The sequence below is a fragment of the Rhinopithecus bieti genome, unplaced genomic scaffold (assembly GCF_001698545.2).
Source record: "Rhinopithecus bieti isolate Rb0 unplaced genomic scaffold, ASM169854v2 scaffold_39870, whole genome shotgun sequence".
In the NCBI taxonomy this organism is placed as follows: domain Eukaryota; kingdom Metazoa; phylum Chordata; class Mammalia; order Primates; family Cercopithecidae; genus Rhinopithecus; species Rhinopithecus bieti.
The window spans coordinates 2,406,819-2,428,021 of NW_016817144.1; the positions used below are offsets into that span (position 1 = coordinate 2,406,819).

The 21,203-nt window shown below is 38.2% G+C and overlaps 1 protein-coding gene across 1 annotated transcript in view; it reads left to right on the top strand.

Annotated features, from left to right (window-relative positions):
• CEP112 (centrosomal protein 112) overlaps nucleotides 1-21,203 on the top strand; it is a 567,381-nt gene that overhangs the window by 450,248 nt on the left and 95,930 nt on the right. The window contains exon 24 of the mRNA XM_017855828.1: nucleotides 6,673-6,822. Within this exon, the coding sequence (XP_017711317.1) occupies nucleotides 6,673-6,822 (150 nt within the window). The remainder of the gene's footprint in view (nucleotides 1-6,672; nucleotides 6,823-21,203) is intronic.

Sequence of the window (21,203 nt, forward strand, 5' to 3'; positions counted from 1 at the left end):
TTCAGAGTGGAAGTTCTTAACCTTAACATTACCAGCCTGGCCCAATCCCTTCCTTTTTTTTTCCCCCCTCCCCGAGATGGAGTTTCGCTCTGTGGCCCAGGCTGGAGTGCAGTGGCGCGATCTGGGCTCACTGCAAGCTCCACCTCCCAAGTTCATGGCGTTCTCCTGCCTCAGCCTCCCGAGTAGCTGGGACTACAGGCTCCCGCCACCACGCCCGGCTAATTTTTTGTATTTTTAGTAGAGACAGGGTTTCACCGTGTTCGCCAGGATGGTCTCGATCTGCTGACCTCATAATCCGCCTGCCTTAGCCTCCAAAAGTGCTGGGATTACAGGCATGAGCCACCACGCCCAGCCCAGCCCTTCCATTTTTAATATGGCAGAACTTTGGTGATAGTTATAAAATTTCATTTTTTTGTTTGTCTGTTTTTGAGACAGAAGTTTCACTCTTGTCGCCCAGGCTGTACTGTTATCACATGGTCTTGACCCACTGCAACCTCCACCTCCAAGTTGGCTTCAAGCGATTCTCCTGCCTCAGCCTCCTAAGTAGGTGGGATTACAGGCACACACCCCCGCGCCCAGTTAATTTTTTGTATTTTTAGTAGAGACAGGGTTTCACCATATTGGTCAGGCTGGTCTCAAACTCCTGACCTCAGGTGATCCGCCCTCCTCCCAAAATGCTGGGATTACAGGCGTGAGCCACCACACCTGGCCTAATATTTCAGTTCTAGTAATTCACATCCTATTAGAAAAGCAAAAAGTCTTTGTCCAAATGAAGAGTCATATGTTTGTGTAAGAAATGATAATTATGTCTTGATTGCCATTATTCCAACCCTTCCTTGAGGAAAGAACATGGAGAAATATCCTTTTAATCCATTGAAAAAAATTCTTGCAATCAAAAGAAATGTATTTAGGCCAAAAGTTAAAGTTTAAATTAAAACATTAAAAATCCCCAGTTGGCATATCCTAACATCCTGCTTGTTTCGCTTTATGTTAAATGAAGGAAGCAGACCGAGAGTGAGATATAAGATAGCTAATAAAAATGCCTAAATAATGAGAGTGTAAACAGGAGTATTTATCTAAAGGAATGTATGAAGAAGCCTGATTAGTTGATATTAAAACAAATTAAATATAAGTTAATGCAGAAGAAAGCCTGAGCTCTGGAGTCCAGCACCCCTGGATTTGAATACCAGCCCTACCACTTCCATGACCTGGAGCAAGTTACCTGCCCTCTTTGGAATTCCGTTTCCTCATTTGTCAAATAGAGGAGCAGTACCAACCTCATAGGATGGTTTTAACAATTAAGTAAAACAATGCCAAAAATGTGTTCAGTATGGTGCCTAGTACACACTAAAGCACTTAATGAATGTCAATTATTATAGTATCAGCACTAAAATTGCCATAGAGAAAGAGGAAAGGAGGGAGGGAAGAATGGAAAAAGGTTTGGAAGGTGGAACAGATTATTGCTTCAGACACCATGTTTTTGGGTGTTCACAAATTGATAAAATCTCCCTGAAAAGCTTGGAGAGGCATAGGGTTGCTAACTGTTTTCCCAAGGAAAGACTTGAAGGTGGAGAAGGAAAAACCAACTAGTGACAACTATCATACACTATTACCATCATTTCATTAATCAAGGGACAGCGCAACACCAAAAAAATCTTAGAAAGGGTGTAATATAATAAAAGTTAGTCCATCCTTTTCATAAAAGTTAGGATGATAACCTTACATTGATAATATTTTGTTTGCCAACTTCTAAATATTTATATCTGTGCACTGGCATTTGAGAAGCATTAGTCTACAGTGCCAGTCCGTTCAGAGAAGCATGTCTGATTATTTAAAAATGAGCATTATGAAACAAGACTATGGATTGGATCTCTCCACATTTAAGTGATAGTTTGTTGGAATCTCTAACTCATATCTCATTAAGCTGATGAGAACACTAAAACCAAAGCTGCTTAACTCTGTTGGGTTTTTAAAAATCCCTCTCTGAAAAAAAGAAAATGAATGCATTAGTAATGAATGTGTTGGTACCTCAGAGAGCATAAGATTAAATTTGGAAAATATTTTAAAGATTTTCCGCCTCTAGAGGAAGCTGCTTACTTTTCACGATTTTATCAAGACTTTAGGACCTAATAGAACATGTACATTGAACCCTTGGCACACCTGAGCACTGTGCCCATTCTGAGATCTGCAGCACTCACCCTCGCCACCACTGCAGTGTTTGCATCATCTCTGGGCATGCCCCCAAATATCATTTCCATCAGAATCACATATTTTTTAATCTTAATAAAAGAATGCAGACGATGCAAACACTGCAGTCGTGATGAATGCTGGAGTTTACTCCTCTTAAAACATTGAAATAATAAGTGATTATATATTTACCTTGCCTCTTCAATATTAATATAGTTTTCCCCACTCAGCCTAGTCATCTAGTGCCCATTTTTCAAGGAAAGATACTGCCATTTTGCCAGAATGTCCACAGTTAGAAACATGGGCAGGACTGAAGTTTGAATGCCAGTTGAGCTTGCCTGCTGCCAAGAGACAAGTGTCTCCTACCGCTGCCCCACACTGCCCAACACCTGAGGCGTATTAGTACCTGGGAATATTCCACATGACTGCTGTGCCCATCTCTGTGTCAGCCTCCTGGGGGCCAACCCAGAATGCATGGGGCATCCACTTATTTTATGAGAAGCTTCGGTGTTTACCTAACCTTCCTAAGTAAGCATGGCTTCTTAAGTGGCATGTCTTCTCTATTGTATCATATTTTAAAGAAGAATTTTATAAAACTCTCAAACTGTACTACAATCTGAAAAACAACAGAATGAGTTGAAGATGAAATCCTAACCCCTATTTAGGATCCTGTTTGTTGGTTTTTTTTTTAAGACCACTAACATTTTTGCAAAGCATTAATTGCTTAACAATTATTGTTAACTATTATTAACTATTATGACTTTCATGAGTTTGGGTGCTTACACCATCAGCTCAAAATAGCTCTTCTTTTGTTTCGGAAAATACTAATTTTTAATATCCATATGAAAATTATCTAATCCACGTCTTTTATTGAAACTAATACAGTATAAACATTTAGTTGAGTGGTAGCATTTTGTTTATAGTTTTTAATTATGATTCAATCAAAACTGGAGGGTTTTGATTATGATTGTATATATTAGCTTTCATTTTTCTTAGAACCTTTTTTTAACATTATTATTCTACAAGAAGGGCGGGTTAACTGAATACAATTTGCCAGGTGATGGCTTTTATTACTTACCCCGATTATAGTTCTACTACTTAAACTGGGTGCCAGTTATTATATACACTGAGCTTAGGAGAAAGTAGTCCATTTTCTTATACTCTAGGTCTAGGACCAGTAGAGTTTTGTTCCTTACCTGAAGCATGTTAATCTGATTATTATGATTATTTCTCAATCTTAAAGTATTAAATCTTGTTTTTTAAATTATCCTTATTTTAGTTACTGTTCCATATCCGTATCACCTGTGAGTCTATTAACCAAATAATTTATCTATTTATCTAGCCAAGTTGTTTCACCTGAAGTGTTTTAACATTCTCCCCCTTATGTCGCCTTCCTGAGTTTTAAAAATAACTTTCCAAAATAATCTCATTATTTCCCCAAAGGAAACTCTCCTTGTTCCCCCAAAGAATATAAGGTTTTATTTTCCACACAAAAGCAAGCATGTCCTTCTTAGAACATCCTGGACTTCACTTGTAGTCCCTTCCAAAACCTGCATTTCTTTCTTTCTTTTTTTTTTTTTGAGATGGAGTTTCACCCTTTTTGCCCAGGCTGGAGTGAAATGGCGCGATCTTGGCTCACTGCAGCCTCCGCCTCCCAGGTTCAAGTGATTCTCCAGCCTCAGCCTCCCGAGTAGCTGGGATTCCAGCGTGTGCCACCACGCCTGGCTAATTTTTTGTATTTTTAGTAGAGACGGGGTTTCGCCATGTTGGCCAGGCTGGTCTCGAACTCCTGGGCTCAGGTGATCCGCCCACCTCAAACCCTGAATTATTTTGTCCTAAATGTTCTGAGAATGAGAAATATCCCTGTTCCATGGCCTTTGACTGAAGTATCCCAGTATATTTTTATCTTTATTCTTTGGTCAGTTACAAGCTAGTCTCAATCTTAGTATTGTTGTAAGAAAAAAATACTTTGTTCTTTAAAAATATATCGCATGACTGTGGTTGTGGATATATGAATCTATACGTGTGTTACACTGCACAGAACTAAACACACACACACCCCCTCTCTCTCATTCTCTCTCTTGCCCTTCTTCTCTCTCCAGAATTAAACCCACTTCTACAAAGTTATAGTTTACTCAGCTTAAAACATTGAAATAGTAAGTTGTTTTTTACTATTTGGTCCCATGTTCTCATAAAAGATCAATCTTAAATTTCATAGTAGGCCAAGGAAATCTGACTCTTTTTTATCCCTGGCTCCTCTGGCTCTGTGACTGTGAGTTGACTGTTCTGCGCATCAGTTTTTCACATTTACTATGAGAATTTAACCTTTCCTGTTTCACAGAAGTGCTATGAGAATTAATTGAATTGATGCCAGAATGAAAACAATATTTAATCAAAATTCAGAAAATGGATGAAAACATCTTCATTCTCAGTAAATGAATGTTTCCATTCATAGCAGAAGGCTCAAGTTTGCATGTAATAATATTGACATTGCTATTATATATCTTGTCATTTCACAATTGGCTAAATATTTGATTATTGACAAATTCTAAGTGTCAAACTTTGGTACAGTGAATTTGCTCACTTCTCAAAGCATAAATACTCTATATTTTATTGTCAGGATGCTACTATTTATGTCAGTAGTAACAACTAGTATTTCTATAGCATTTGGCTTCTGGGGGACTCCAGACAGCTTCTATTTATTGCCTTATAATGCTTTAATCTCGTTTTGTAGTTGGAAAAACTGAGCTTCAAGAAAGATAACTCGTCCAGTGTTTCTCACCAACTGCCCTCCCCCCTGCTTAGGACCAAAAGAATTATATTCTAATGCGGGCCTAATGTTGTTTCTTTTATTAGAAGAAATGACTATTTCCTGCTTTTCAAAAGTCATCACTACTGAATTTGCAAGGAAATGGATACATCCAAACCAAAGGAAGGACACAGTGCTCTCAGAAGGCCGATTCAGTATAAAAGTTTCTCATCAGATGGTTAATTTGAGAAGTTGGAATAACCCTGTCTGGGAGAGAACAGATTCTTAAATGTAGGGAATACTACAGGAGTGAATGAAAATGGTACCATGTAAACCAAAGGGACTATCCATGAGTTAGGAAGAAGACAACCTATTTGGAAGTATAAACTTCCTACAATACCAAAGCCTTGTTTTAAAGAAACATAACAGAGTGGCCAAGCATGGTGGCTCACACGTGTAATCCCAGCACTTTGGGAGGCTGAGGCGGGCGGATCACAAGGTCAGGAGTTCGAGACCAGCCTGGCTAATAAGGCAAAACCCGACTCTACTAAAAATACAAAAATTAGCTGGGCGTGGTGGCCTGTAGTCTCAGCTACTCAGGAGACTGAGGCAGGAGAATGGCGTGAACCCAGGAGGTGAAGGTTACACTGAGCTGAGATGGCACCACTGCACTCCAGCCTGGGTGACAGAGCGAGACTCCGTCTCAAAAAAAAAAAAAAAAGAAAGAAACATGAAGTTGGCAGGCTAAAGGACCCAGTTAGTGAAGTGATGGGTCTGACTGCATGGTTCAAATCCTGCCTGTCTCTTTAGTTGGATGTCATTTTCAACAATGTAAGATATTTGTCCTCTTTCTGTGCCTCTGTGTCCTCATTTATAAAAGATAGGCAGTCCGGGCACAGTGGCTCACGCCTGTAATCCCTGCACTTTGGGAGGCCGAGGTGGATGGATCCCTGAAGGTCAGGAGTTCGAGACCATCCTGGCCAACATGATGAAACCCCATCTCTACTAAAAATACAAAAAATTAGCTAGGTGTGGTGGCGGGCACCTGTAATCCCAGCTACTCGGGAGGCTAAAGCAGGAGAATCACTTGAACCCAGGAAGCGGAGGTTGCAGTGAGCTGAGATCACGCCATTGCACTCCAGCCTGGGCAACAAGAACAAAACTCCATCTCAAAAATTAAAATTAAAATTAAAAAAAAATAAAAGATAGGCAATAATAATGCTTGTCTCACAGTAGTATATGACATAAGAACGTAAAGTGTTAAACACAATACACAAACGTTAGTGAATTCCCAAAAATTACTGTATAGAATTAGGTGACTGAAGAATAAACTCTGTTCATTATTTTCTTTGGTTATTACAGTTCAAAGCATTATGAAAAGCAGAATAGCTTTTCTCATTCTAATAAGTATATTTCTCAGTAAAATAAAATCTGACACTTTTCATATTTTTGAGATCACAGATGTTCTTTCTTCTGATGAGTAAATATTGTGGAATGTTAGAGTGGAAACGTCTTCCAAGTATATTTGGTTCAGCAGTTGTTCACCATTCACAGTTTTATTAAACTCTTTTATTGTATGGAATTTCATGCATTATAGTGTGTAATATGTTAATTGAAAATATTTAATTTGTGGAATAGAGTTTTGTCAAATCCATTCTTTTGTTAAGCATCAGTACATATAAATAGATGCCTCTCCCAGAAGAATTTGAAGTTATAGCATGCTGTTTTCATTTTAGATCATAGCAGAACTTCAGACAACCATTTCCTCTCTGAAAGAGGAGAACAGCCAGCAGCAGCTTGCTGCAGAAAGGCGGCTCCAGGATGTTAGACAAAAGTTTGAAGATGAGAAGAAGCAGCTGATTAGAGATAATGACCAAGCAATCAAGGTAATCTGAAGACTTCAGTAACCAGTGGTACCAGCTGCTTTAATGTAATTAAAAGGAGGGCTGAAATCCCAGCAGTGGGCAGATGAATGCGGGTGTCTGGCTTGTTCACACAGCCTGCAGTAATTCCATTCACTGGACTCTACCTTTGATGTATCCAGTGACTCAGGCTGACTTCCCTCTAAGAGATTGCATGCCAGCATAAAAGTCATTTTGGCAAGCCCAATCCATTCACATTGAACAAATATTTTAAAAATACCCTGTCCTTTCTCTTGAGAACCACTTTGGAACTGTCTCTTGAAATTAGAATGACTGTTTGAGCCTAGCGCTGCCGGCTGTTAAAGTCAGAAGTCAGCTTCCAATTTGCATTCTGTTCTTTGCCCACATCCTTTCATTATGTATTCGCATAATGAGAAATAACCTGTTCGAAGCTTGGAATGCCAACCATTTGATGTGCTTCGACACAGTACAGGAAAGATGTGTTTTTGCTGAGAAACTAGGTTGTTTCCAAATGACTTCAGAGAATCACACCCTTAATAGCAACAGAAAATTCCCTGGACCCCGATTCTTTCGGTGATAGGCAGTTAGATCTCCAAGTAGTTTTTTCTTGGCTTCATAGCAGTGAATATTATTGTAAGTGTCTACATCATACTGGATTTAATCTATGAGGATAAGCATCTGGAAACCTTTATAAATAAGGCTTAAAAGAGAACAAAAAAATTTTAAAGAATTCCCAGCAAAAGATTATTTTTCAACGACTTTAGTTTGACATAACAATACTCAAAGAGTGTAGAGTCATCATACAAAGCAAAGAACGATAGAAGAAAATTTTGGGTTTTATAGCTGCCCTTTCCTGCCTGACCTCTGCATCTTCTTTTTCTATAGCCTATTGCAGGCAATCTGAGTAACGTTGGGAAGAGTTAGTGTTAATGTCAGTTGCTTTTTATATATTCCCTTTAAGCTGAGACAACACTAGACAGAATAAAAAGCCTTAACAGATGGGACAAAACCTCAAGGCCAATTACATCGGGCTCTCCTCACTTTACCAGTGAGGACTTATTTTTTGTTAATGACATTTTTCCTATATATTTCCACCTGCAAGCTTATTTCCCCTACCCTGTGTTATGGAGACCAAAAAAAAAAAAAAGACCTTTTTTTCATATCTGGGTGGTTTAAAAACTCTTTCAAGTTTTTTTCATTACAAACGGTACAGGAAAGTGCCCCCATTGATCTGGTTAACAGATCTTGCTTCACATAAATTGCGTTGCATATTTTGTTTAAATTGTTTTAGTTCTATAAAATGTCCATATTAAGTGGATTTCTTTTTCACTTTTATGTCCCAAATTACCAAGGCTAGGTAATATCCAAATTTAAATGATAATCAAAATCTCAAAATATAAGCAAAATGGAAAATATGAATGTACTCCTGACAATATAGTTCTGGTAGTTCTTGATAATTTTTAAAAAATCTTGAAAGATTTATAATTAAGTACAGTTGCTCATTTTTTAAACTAATTCTACAGTTTTATTTTTTAAAAAAAAAAATTTTTTAAATTATTTAATAATTAATTTTTAAATTATTTAATAATAATTTAATAATTAATTCTTACATTTATAATATTATATAGAAACCATATGTAATATGTTACCTGAAAATAAAAAATTAAAATTACAATGTAGGTAAGATATAGCTAAGTTTTGATTCACTCACTTAGATTATACATAAAGTAAATGACATTTCTTTTTTACTAACTTATATTAAAGTTGCTAAGGTCATTGATTCATTAGCGTTCATTGCCTTGGCTCCTTTTTTAAGGCTATATCACAAAAAGTACTGTGAAAAATAGCTGATATTTACTCAACATGTACTATGTTTCATGCTCTGCCATTTTCATTCATCTCATGTTCCATTATCTCATTTAAGCCTTATAGTAATCTTCATGAGGATGGTATTTCTGTCATCCCCATATTACAAATGGGGAAATTGAGACTATGAGGTTAAATAACTAGCCCAAGATCATCCTACTGAACAATTGGCAGAGACAGTTTCAAGCCACAATCTGTCTTACTTGAGAGCCTCAACTATTAACTATTATACCATACCCCAGTGTACTACATTCTGTCCATGAAAATGAGTCAAATGACCAAGTGCCAAAATGAACCTAGATATTGTCATTCTGTTTTTCTCTCTTCATGAATGATATAACATTTTTGCAGCAGTTGTTTGATTTGAACATTCTGATTATATTTAAGTGTTTTGTATACATAGATTTAGGTACATGATTAGATATTGATACTCAGAAAGAGGCACAGCCACTATGAGGCTTGATTTTCTGGGACCAAATACATTTGTCTGCAGATATATTCAATAGAGACATAAAAGTAGTGTGCATGCTAATTGTGAAACATAGTTCACTCCACTTCTGGGTTGATGATGAACTGAACTCTTTCAAGCTGGTGATCAAGAATGGAGACAGAGAGTAAACCTAGTACTCATTCTGTCAGAGCTTATAATAATATTTCTGCAGATAAATCATTAAACTAATTCTAGAGAAAATTTGAGGTATACTAAAATCCACTTAAAGGGTCACCAGTCAGATGCAATATAACTTGATAAAACATTTCTGAAGGATAATTTGGCAATACCTATCATTATTAAATTGCCTGAGAGATATACCTAGTCTTTGACCCATTTTCAGAATTTGCCCAAAGGTGGCAATTAATAATCACACTAAACTTTAGCTAATCAAAAAGCTGCTTGTTCTAGCTTTCATCTTTTCAGTCAGTAATTATTTATTAAGCTCCTCTTATGTGACAGGTACTTGCAACACCAGCATTCTCTATATCCTTTCTATATTTTTAACTATAGCAAATACACTGAAAACTGTGCACTATAGGAAATGATGTTGGAGAGCATATTTAAGCATATTGAAAATGTTCACAAGATATTTTTCAATGAAAATGCACATTCCAAAACATATAGATATGAGGTCATTTTGCAAAACAAAAGTATGACTCAAGAGAAAAAAAGACTACAGTTATATCAAAATTTTACTAGTGGATATCTCTAAGTGGCAGAATTTAAAATTTTTTTAGTTTTATCTATATTTAAACTATAACAACACTTTTGCAATGAGAAGCAATAAAAATTGGTAAAAAGGGAAAAGCTACCAGCCTGAAGAAATCCACTGAACATTGTGGGAATAGTTGTAGGTGAGACTAACAGCAGGCATGATCCTCACTGTCCAAGAAACAACACATGAAGTCAGGTCTTTTACAAAACAGAATTCCTTTAGTGTAAAAAGAGTTACACAAATGAATGAAATTCATAAGAGTAGATCTTTTATTTTATTTTATTTTATCTTATTTTATTTTTTGAGATGGAGTCTCGCTCTGTTGCCCAGGTTGAAGTGCAGCGGCACGATCTCAGCTCACTGCAACTTCCACCTCCCAGGTTCAAGCAATTCTCCTGCCTCAGCCTCCCAAGTAGCTGAGATTACAGGCACCCACCACCACGCCCAGCTAATTTTGTATTTTAGTAGCGACGGGGTTTCACCATGTTGGCCAGGCTGGTCTCGAACTCCTGACTTCAGGTGATCCACCTGCCTCAGCCTCCCAAAGTGCTGCGATTACAGGCATGAGCCACCACATCTGGCCAAGAATAGATCTTTTATGCTGTAACACACTACCTTTTAAAAATCAATAGCAAAAAACTCTTTATCACTTATTTACTGCCTTAGCTCACTCCTTACATTCAAAGTCACACCTTTCAAAAGAGTTATCACCAGTGCTGGCTTAGAGCAATGGCTATCTGCACATAATTCTTTGGATCAGAAATTTGGGCAGGGATCAGCTGGGTGGTTCATCTGCTCAATGTATGGCATTGGCTGGGGTGCTTCACGAGGTTACATTCAGCAGAAAGCTTGGCTGGGATTGGAATGTCTGAACTGGTTTCAGGCCCATGCCATATGGTCTTTCTCGCTAATAGATTAATCAGACTTTTCACTTAGTAGCTGATGTCAAAGAGAATTAAAAGGGGTAAAAGCAGAACCTGCATTTCCATTAAGCCCTGCCCTGGGAAGATTCACAAACTCACTTCCACCACATTCTATTGATCAAGATAGATCATAGGGCCAGCCCAGAATCAAGGAGAGGCGAAACAGTGGCCATTCTCTCAGTGGGAGGAATGGCATAGATTTTGAGGCCATCTTAAATCTACCACAGTAGTCGATACTAAAGGTCCAGTTTTTATCTCCCATTTATTCCTCAACTATACAAAATAGTACAAAGAGGAAAATATCTATATACCTACTACCCATAATCAACATTAATTAACATCATGGCATATTTGCATCCATCTTTTTTTATAAAGAAAATCTATTCTCTTGTTTTTGAAGAAGTAGAAATGTCATATGCTCATTTATAAATAATTTAAAATGCAAGAATAAAAAAGTAACAGTTTCTAAAGTCACCCCAAATCCTATCACCCAGAAATAACCATCATAGAATTAAGGTAAACATTATTTCCGATATCCTACTATGTATAAGGGGAAAAGAACAGAAAGCTGAGTAGGCTTTTGAAATTAATACTATAGATTTTTTGTTGTTGTTTTAAAAAAATCTTTAATTTTACTTTAATTCAACAGATGAAAGAAACTAGAGCAAAACAGTAATTGTTGAAGTTTTAGACAGAACATGTTGATTTCGGCTGAAAAACATGTACATTTGCACCCTCATACTTTCTCCCGTATGAGGAGAGAACCCTTCCCTGCCACCTCCTACCTTGGATAGTAGTAGTATTTTCACACTGTCAGGGTTTATGATATTCACAATTTTTAAACTGTATCCTATAGTTTAATTCTCATGCTATATTTCCATCTATGTAGTGCTTATACTAGGCCTTTTACCATAGTGTCTCCATTCCCACAGTTTTTACTTTGATTTGTTTCTTATTTGACTGGATGGTGCTGTCTTCCCTGAGTTTTTTCATGTTTAAGAATGTCTGCTGGCTAACCTGTATGGTTGAATGGCATGTTACATGGGTGCAGTGTTCCCGTTCACATTTTCTTCCCATGTGTAAACACAGCTCATTGAGCATTTAAGATTGCCATGAGAAGCCTGGGCTAGAGAGACCAGCAGACATGACCCGCAGACTTTTCTGTCTGCAGACCAGCAGACATAGACAGAGTGCTCCTCCGTGGAAGTGATTTGCATTTTCTGAGGCATTCCTGAAGAAGTCTTTCTTTCTCATGTAAGTGTAGTAGATTAACCAGGATAAATTCAGTAAGTGACTGAGATATGTCTACATGTTCAGTATTCAATAGCAAATGCTTCTGAAGCATAGTGGTTTTCCTTGTTAAGTAAAACTGACTTGTAGTGTCTCTGTGTGTTCTCTGACCTGAGGGAAGGGGAAGGCAGAGCTGGCGCACAAACCAGCATGCATCTGGCTGAACTGACTGTTCTCGCTTTGAGGTTATGTTAAGTGTGTTTCAGGGTTCACACTGCCTACATGGGAGTGGCATCTTCTTTTCCTTTGAGTTTTTAATGATCCCAATTTTGTGTATATCCCTGAAGTCCTTTCCTCTGAGGTGGCCAGCCCTGATGTTTATCTGTTTTTCTACCACATCCATCTCCCCTACTCTCAGCCAGAAGAGGAAAAAGATGAGGCTGCCATGCCATTTCCTTCCTCCAAATTTGGTGATAGTATTGAGAATTCTCAGGATTTTGACTCATAACAAAATAATGATCCTAGGGGCATGGCAAGTTTTGAAGTTGAGCCCCTGTGCAACTCTTCACTGTGCCCCAGAATTATATTTCTTTCCTTGACCCCAGGTTTTTGATGGTTTTTTGTATGATGTCTACCTTATCACCCGATATTGTTCTGTTGGTGTATTTTTGCTAGCTTTTACTCTTCTTTACTCATTTTATTTGGTGTTGGGAGAGGGACATTAAATCTACTATCTAATCTGAGAAGCCTATTTGACTTCTTTATGACATTTAACAAGGATCTTCTGCTGCTCAGATATTACCACAATAATGCTGCCTAGCAAACACTTTTGGAGACTCAGTGACCTTCACTCACATTTTTTTTTTTTTTGCAGCATGTCTGCGGGTCGCTATTGTGGCTCAAATTCAGAGTATGCATTGACTGACTGGGTTTGACTCCAGGCTTTAGATCAGATTCAGGCCAGCTCTATGTGTTTGTACAGTTGGCTTGGACTAGTAGTTGTCTGGGATATCCTGTTCATGGTAGATTACAGAAGTGCAAGAGGATGGATTGAAAGAAAGCCCTGCATCCTCAGCCTCATTTCTGTCCACATCAATGAGGCAGGGAAATTATATACTGACTCTAGTTAGAAGACCATGAACACCTGTGAACAATGATTTAATCTGCACGGACTAGCCTCTAAAAACTTTCTTAGCTCTATGGCAGCAGTTTCCTGGGGCATCTACCTTTCGGAACCCCTCTTTTCCATTCTTCTTCCCGTCTTTTCTTTTTTGCACTGAAATAATGGTATTAGTTAGGGCCTATTTTGTTTTATCTATATGTACTGGATTGTCCCTGAACAATCTCATCCCTTCACGTTAACTTCCAGACAAATGAATTTTGAATTTTCATCGCCATTCAAACTTTTCTCCTGAGCCCTCAATTCACATTTCTGACTACTACTGGACATTTCCATTTGGATGGACCATAGACTGAACAATCTAGACCTGTCATAAACTGAATTTATCTTCCTCTTGCTCTTCTCCCAGCCCTAGCCTGCTCTTCTTCTTGTATTGATTATCTGAATTAAAGTACCACCATCATCTACCTACTCACTGAAGTCAGATTCTTAGAAATCTCTCTGAATGAATTTTTTCCTTCCCTTACCTCTCATAGGTCAGTCCCTAGAGAAAACTCCTAAATATCTCCAAACTCATACCCCACTCCCCAGTCACTAGATCCTACCTTCTAGGTCAGATCATCATCATCTTTGACCTTGCCTAGCACAATCACCCTTATCTAGAATCACTACCAATAACTTGACCCTCTCAAATCTATGCCTCACACTATTGATAAGGTAACTTTTCTAAAACACAAATATGGGCATGTTGTTTTATCTTAAAATTCATCAATGGCTTTCCATTGCCTATAGGATAAAACCTATACTTGTCAATATAGCATATAAAACACTTTATGATCTAGGCTGGGCGCAGTGGCTCACGCCTGTAATCCCAGCACTTTGAGAGGCCGAGGCGGGCAGATCACAAGGTCAGGAGTTCAAGACCAGCTTGGCCAACATGGTGAAACCCCGTCTCTAATAAATATACACAAATTAGCCAGGCATGGCAGCGGGCACCTGTAATCCCAGCTACTCGAGAGGCTGAGGCAGGAAAATCACTTGAGCCCAGGAGGCAGAGGTTGGAGTGAGCCAAGACCACGCCATTTCACTCTAGCCTGGGCGACAGAGCAGGACTCCATCTCAAAAAAGAAAAAAAAAAAAAAGACAAAAGCACGTTATGATCTAAACCAGCAGCTCTTAAGGTGTTCTCTGCAGACTCCGATGAGTCCCTGAGACCTTTACGACGACCCCACAAGGTCAAAACTATTTTCATAATAACACAAAGACATCACTTTCCTTTTTTACTATATTGATACTTGCACAGATGATATAGAAGCAATGGTGCCTTCACACAAAACAAGGCTTTAACATGAAACCATATGACTAGTCATTATTTTCTTCACTACCATGTACTTATGGTTAAAAAAAAATAAAACAACAAAGCAATAAAATGTACAGATGGTCCCTGATTTACAGTGGCTCAACTTACAATTTCTCAGCTTTATGATAGGTTAATCAGGGTATTAAGTGCATTTTCAACTTAACGATATTTTCGACTTACCTTGGATTTATTGAGACTTAACACCATCTTAGTTGAAGAGCATCTGTGTTGATTTTGTTAAATCTCAAACCTCGAGGACACATCTCTTTTAATATTAATAGGAAGTGCACATGAAGCACTTCTGCTGCATACTGAAGTAGAATGACTGTCTTAGGGAAAAGCAGTTCTGTGTCTATATGAGTATGAGCTGAACTCTAGTCACTCTGAAAGAAAGACCGACAGGCAACGTATGCATATTCACACTTGAGTGTTTGGCAGATGTCTTCTTGAAAATGAATGAAATGAAACAAGCCTGACATTTCAAGGATAACAACTGACTATATTGTTGCTAATGATAAAATTTGAGCTTTCAAGCAGAAATTAGAATTTTGGAAAACTAATGCCACCACTGTGAGCCTGACAGCCTCACAATATTTACAGACTTTTCTGATGAGATCGGTGATATCATTAGTGATGTGTATGGGAAGAAAGGGGAAGGAAAGGAGTGAAGCATATTTGGAAGATTTGTATAACTCACGGAACCATGTTTTCCAAATGACAAACACCTGATGTTACAAAACCATGCCTGAGTAAAAGATCCATTCAAAATACAAAAGAGACCAATGGATGTTAAGGTAATAGTATGAAAAGTTCACTGAGAGAGTTTCAGATTCCACATTGCAACTAACTTTTTAGAAGCTACCACTTGTCAAATTTTAGCATAGTAACAAAACTATCTGCAATCATCTAAAAAGGCTCCTAAATTACTCCTCCCTTTTCTAACTTATCTGTGTGAGACTAGATTTTCTTCCTGTTCTTCAGTCGAAGTAACATCTTGCAAGAGATTGAATGCAGAAGCATATTTGAGAATCCAGCTGCCTTCTATCAAATCAGACATTGAAAAGATTTGCAAAAAATGAAACACAGCTAGTTGTCTCACTAATTTTTTTTTTTTTTTTTGCTTTGGAAAATAGTGATTTTTCTATTAAAATATTGTATTTATGTTTACACATAATGGATTTATTACTATTTAATGAATAAAATGTTTTAATATTTCTTAGTTTTAATACGTAATATGATAAATTCAGTAGGTGTAATGCACATATACAAAACCTCTTTGGGGTTGTCAGTTTGTAAGAGTGGACGGGAGTCCTGAAACCCAACACTTGGAGAACCACTTGTCTAGACATCACCCTCCACTCCCCCTCGTCAGCTGCCAGTGCTCAGCATAGATGCCGTGTTCTCTACGATCCCGTGCCCCATGGGAAATGCCCCTGAGCTCTGTGTAAAGTGGCCTTTCCCTTTGACTTAAAGGTCATCTTTTCTGTGAAGCATCAGAGTGAGAAACCCATGCCAGCCTCGTCCATTCCTCTAACAAAGTGTTTGCTGTATTACAGTGCTGATCCACAATCCCTCACCCAGTCCGAATCTGCAGGTTCTAGGAAGGTGGTGCTTGTGCTGTATCTGCAGTGGGTCCTGGGACTGCACAGTCTACTCAGACACATACAGGAACCGTGAAATGTGTGAGTGTCCGCAGTGAAAAAGACAAGTCGAGATTGTAAGTCCCACCCAACATCAGTCAGGTTTTGTTCCCGAAGAAGTTAACTCAGACTTTCCAAAAAAATTTGTGTTTTCCAGAGGATTTTTGGATTTCAGGATTGCAGACAGAACATTGTGGACCTGTATGTAGATTAATTCTATTTCTCACCAACTAGACGATGAGATTTTTGAGAGCAAGCTTTAGTGCAATGTTGGTTTCAATGGAAGTGCGGGAAATACACAGAATAAATGAAAGATGTTCCCTCATAAATCATAAAAGGTTCTGATAACAAATAGTATCGCTTTATTCTCATGTCATTTTATTTTTAGTGGCGGCAAGCTCATAAATATTCTGTAATGGTATAGCAGATATGGGGAGAGAACTCAGATCTTGTGGTAACCATCATATATTTTGCCTAATTATGCAGATTTTTAAAAAAAATACCGCATGCCTTGTATATACAGACACACCTCATTTTATCGCACTTCATTTTATTGCACCTCACAGATACTGTGTTTTGTACAATTCAAGGTTTGTGGCAACCCGGTGTCAAGTCGATTGGCACCATTTTTCCAACAGCATGTGCCCACTTTGTGTCTCTGTCACATTTTGGTAATTCTCGCAATATTTCAGACCTTTTCATTATTATAACTGTTATGGCGATTGATCTGTTATCAGTGATCTTCGATGTTACTATCGTCATTGTTTTGGGGCGCCACGAGCTGCACCCATGGGAGACAACAAACAGTAAATGTTGCGTGTGCCCTAACTGCTCCACTTCCTGGCCATTCTCCCATCTCTCTCCATCTCCTCGGGCCCCCCTCTTCCCTGAGACACAACAATATTGACATAGGTCAATTAATAATTCTACAATGGCCTCTAAGTGTTCAAGTGAAAAGAAGAGTCACACATCTCTAACTTTAAATCAAAAGCTAGAAATTACTAAGTTCAGTGAGGAAGGGTTGTTGAAAGCCGAGACAGGCCCAAAGCTACACCTCTTGTACCGAACAGCCACATTGTGAATGCAAAGGAAAAGTTCTTGAAGGAAATTAAAAGTGCTACTCCAGTGAACACATGAATGGCAGAAAGTAAAGCAGCTTTGTGGTGATATGGAGAAAATTTTAGTAGTCTAGTAGAAGATCAAACTAGCCACAACCTTTCCTTAAGCCAAAGTCTAATTCAGAGCAAGGTCATAAATTTCTTCAATTCCATGAAGGCTGAGAGAGGTGAGGAAGCTGCAGAAAGAAAAGTCTGAAGCTAGCAGAGGTTTGTTCATAAGGTTTCAGGAAAGAAGCTATCTCCATAACATAAAAATGCAAGGTGAAGCAGCAAGTGCTGAAGTAGAAGCTACAGCAAGTTACCCAGAAGATCTAGCTAAGGTCCTTGATGAAGGTGACCACACTAAATGACAGATTTTCTATGTAGATGAAACAACCTTCTATTGGAAGAACATGCCATCTAGGACTTTTATGGCTAGAGAAGCTTTAAAACTAAAAAGGACAGGCTAACTCTCTTGTTCGAGGCAAGTGCAGCTGGTGACTAAGGCCAGTGCTCATTAACCATTCCAAAAATCCTAGGACCCTAAAGAATTATGCTAAATCTAATCTGCCTGTGCTTTTTCAGTGGAACAAGAAAGCCTGCACTGCAACTTGGTTTACAGCATGGTTTACTGAATATTTTAAGTCTACTATTGAGACCTCCTGCTCAGAAAAGAAAGATTCCTTTAAAAACAATGACTGCTGATTAACCATGCACCTGGTCACCCAAAAGCTCTGATGGAGATGTACAAGGAGATGAATGTTTTTTCTTGCCTGCTAACACAGCATCCATTCTCCAGCTCATGAATCCAGGAGTCATTTCAACTTTCAAGTCTTGTTATGTCAAAAATACATTTCATAACACTATAGCTGCCATAGATGGTAATTACTCTAATGGATCTGGGCAAAGTAAATTGAAAACTTTCTGGAAAGGGTTCACTATTTTAGAACCATTAAGAACATTTTTGATTCATGGGAGGAGGTCAAAATCTCAACATTAACAGGAGTTTGGAAGAAGTTGATTCCAACTCTCACGAATGACTTTGAGGAAGTAACTGCAGATGTGGTAGAATAGGGAGAGAACTAGAATTGGAAATGGAGCCTAAAGGTGTGACTGAATTGCTGCAACCTCATGACCAAACTTGAATGAAGAATTGCTTCTTATGGATGAGCAAGGACAATGTTTTCTTGAGAGGAATCTACTCCTGGGGAAGATGCTGTGAACATTGTTGAGATGACAACATAGGATTTAGAATATTATATCAACTTAGTTGATAAAGCAGTGGCAGGATTTGAGAAGATAGACTCCCATTTTCAGAGAAATTCTACTGTGGTTAAATCAAACAGCATCGCATGCTACAGAGAAATCTTCCATGAAAGGAAGTCAATTGGTGCAGTGAACTTTATTTTTATCTGTTTAAGAAATTGCCACAGCCATCCCAGCCTTCAGCAACCACCACCCTTATTAGTCAGCAGCCATCAGCATCAAAAGCAAGACCCTCCACCAATAAAAAGATTAGGACCTTCTGGGGGCTCAGATGATTGTTAACATGTCTTAGCAATAAGAAAGTTTTAATTAAGGTATGTGCATTGTTCTTTTAGACATAATGCTATTGCACACTTAATAGACTATAGTGTGGTGTAAACATGACTTTTATATGCTATTGGGAAACCAAAAAATTTGTGAGACTCTCTTTATCATGGTATACACTTTATTGCAGTGGTCAGGAACTGAACTTGCAGTATCTCCGAGGTATGCCTGTATTATCTAAGAACATAATTTGTATACTCTAGGGGCAATGCCCACAAAAGGCTGTATGCCAAAGCCAAGTTATCTAAATGTGAGTTAGCACCATCCACTGAGCTCACAGAAGTTCATTTGGGGAAACGTTAGAAATAGTTCTTTAAAGAGACTGTGGAACATTCTTCTGGCATCACTGCACCACCAGGGCTAAGTCCTTTCTTTGAAGCTAGTGTATTGAAAGTTTCTCACTGTGAAGCCAGATGTCCAAGCAGAGATTTCATATCAAGGAGAAATGTTGTAAAATTTTTGCTTGCAGGCATAGAAAAGAGATTTTACAGCATTGATGCTTCTCTCCCTTGGCTACTGACTGGAGTTCACAAGAAAAGGTCAGCTGCCAGTAGGACATCTAGCAATCTGGTCTGTGTTACCAGAAGGGCTTGGTTGGGGGCAGGGGGTGGGGGGTGTAGAATGTTTCATAAGATTGGGCAATTTTTACTGTGCTAAAAGCTTACAGGAATCAATTTCCCAAAGAATAAAATTACAAACCTCACTGTGGTGTTTTAGTAGCATTGAGAAACGGAAAGAAATCTCAATGCCTAGCATCAAATGGCATTGTTTGGGACCTGTTCACTATTTAATTCTTGTCTCCCCTGTATGCACATCCTAAGGGCACAAGGAAAGTGGCATTTTCTTTGTGCCCTCCTGAATCAGAATTAATAATGCTAAGAATAGAAATGTATTTTCCATCCCACCTAAGAAGGTTTGCCTACTCACTCAGAAAGGAAGACAGAGCCATTCAGTCATAGTAGCATAAAGTGTAAGTGCCATTTTTCAGGAAGAATGCTCTGGAAGATAAGCTTGGATACACTGTAGCCGTGAATTATGACCTTGCTTCCTAGAGCAAGGAGAAGCAATAGCAATGAATGAGCAGAGAAGAAATGAACAGTTCTCTCTCAAAAGTTTTTTTACCCCGTACCTTCCCTCCGATTCTATAGTCTGGCAATTTTTATCTTATTTTAAAACTAGTCAAATAAGATTCTTTGTTCAGTGGACAAAATCCTTCAAGTGCTATGAGAGATATGTTTAGCCCCTGGATCATTGCCTTGTGTACGTTAAGGATCAATTAAGTTTTGATGAGCGAATGCACAAATGTGTGAGTAGAGAGAGTGATGAAAAGAACACAGGTGAGAATAGATTCCTCTTCACCAATGGCTAAATTGTACTCTTTGGAAGTCACTAGGTGACTATATATGGTTAATTGATTTTTTCATTTGTTTGAGAAAGGATCTCGCTATATGGCCCAGGCTGGAGTGCAGCGGCACCATCTTGGCTTTCTGCAGCCCCCAACTCCTGGGCTCAGGCGATCCTCCCTCCTCAGACCCCAGCCTTAGTAGCTGGGACTACAGATGCGCGTCACCACGCCCAGCTAGGTTTTGTATTTTTAGTAGAGACAGGGTTTCACCATGTTGCCCAGGCTGGTGGTTAATTGTAGTATTGCATGGTCCAAAATGAAGTACTTTGATTAATAAACTATTGGAATATATATGGATAATTTAGTTTTTTAATTTTACAAATTTAACAAAAAACGACTTGGACATTGTTAATCTTTAATAATGCTAAACTGTATCGAAGATACTTCAAAGGCCGTATAATGGACATAATGATCATTGAATGATATAAATGTAAGCCTCAGCAACCAAAATTACTGAATGATCAATTTAATATTTATTAGGTGGTGCAAAAGTAATTGTGGTAATGGCGAAAACTGCAATACTTTTGCACCAGCCTAATATATGCTACATAGGTGTATATGCACATATTAGATGCAGTCATATGTTACATAACAAATCAGTCAAGATGGACTATATAGATGATGGTAGTCCCATAAGATTATAATGAAGTAAATGATGAGAAATTTTTACCACCTAGTAACTTCTTAATGATCCTGACCCTTTGTAGGCCTAGCCTAATGTGTGTGTTTTGTCTTATTTTAACAAAAGTTTACAAAGTAAAATAAAAAAATTAATAGAAAACGGTTATGGAATAAGGATATAAAGAAAAATAGAATAGGCACAATTATTATTCGTCAAATGAAAATACATTTTTAACAAAGGAAAACGTATTGTATAGCTGCACAGTGTGTTTCTGTTTTAAGCTGTGTTATTACCAAAGAGTCAGAAAGTTTAAATATTTTTTT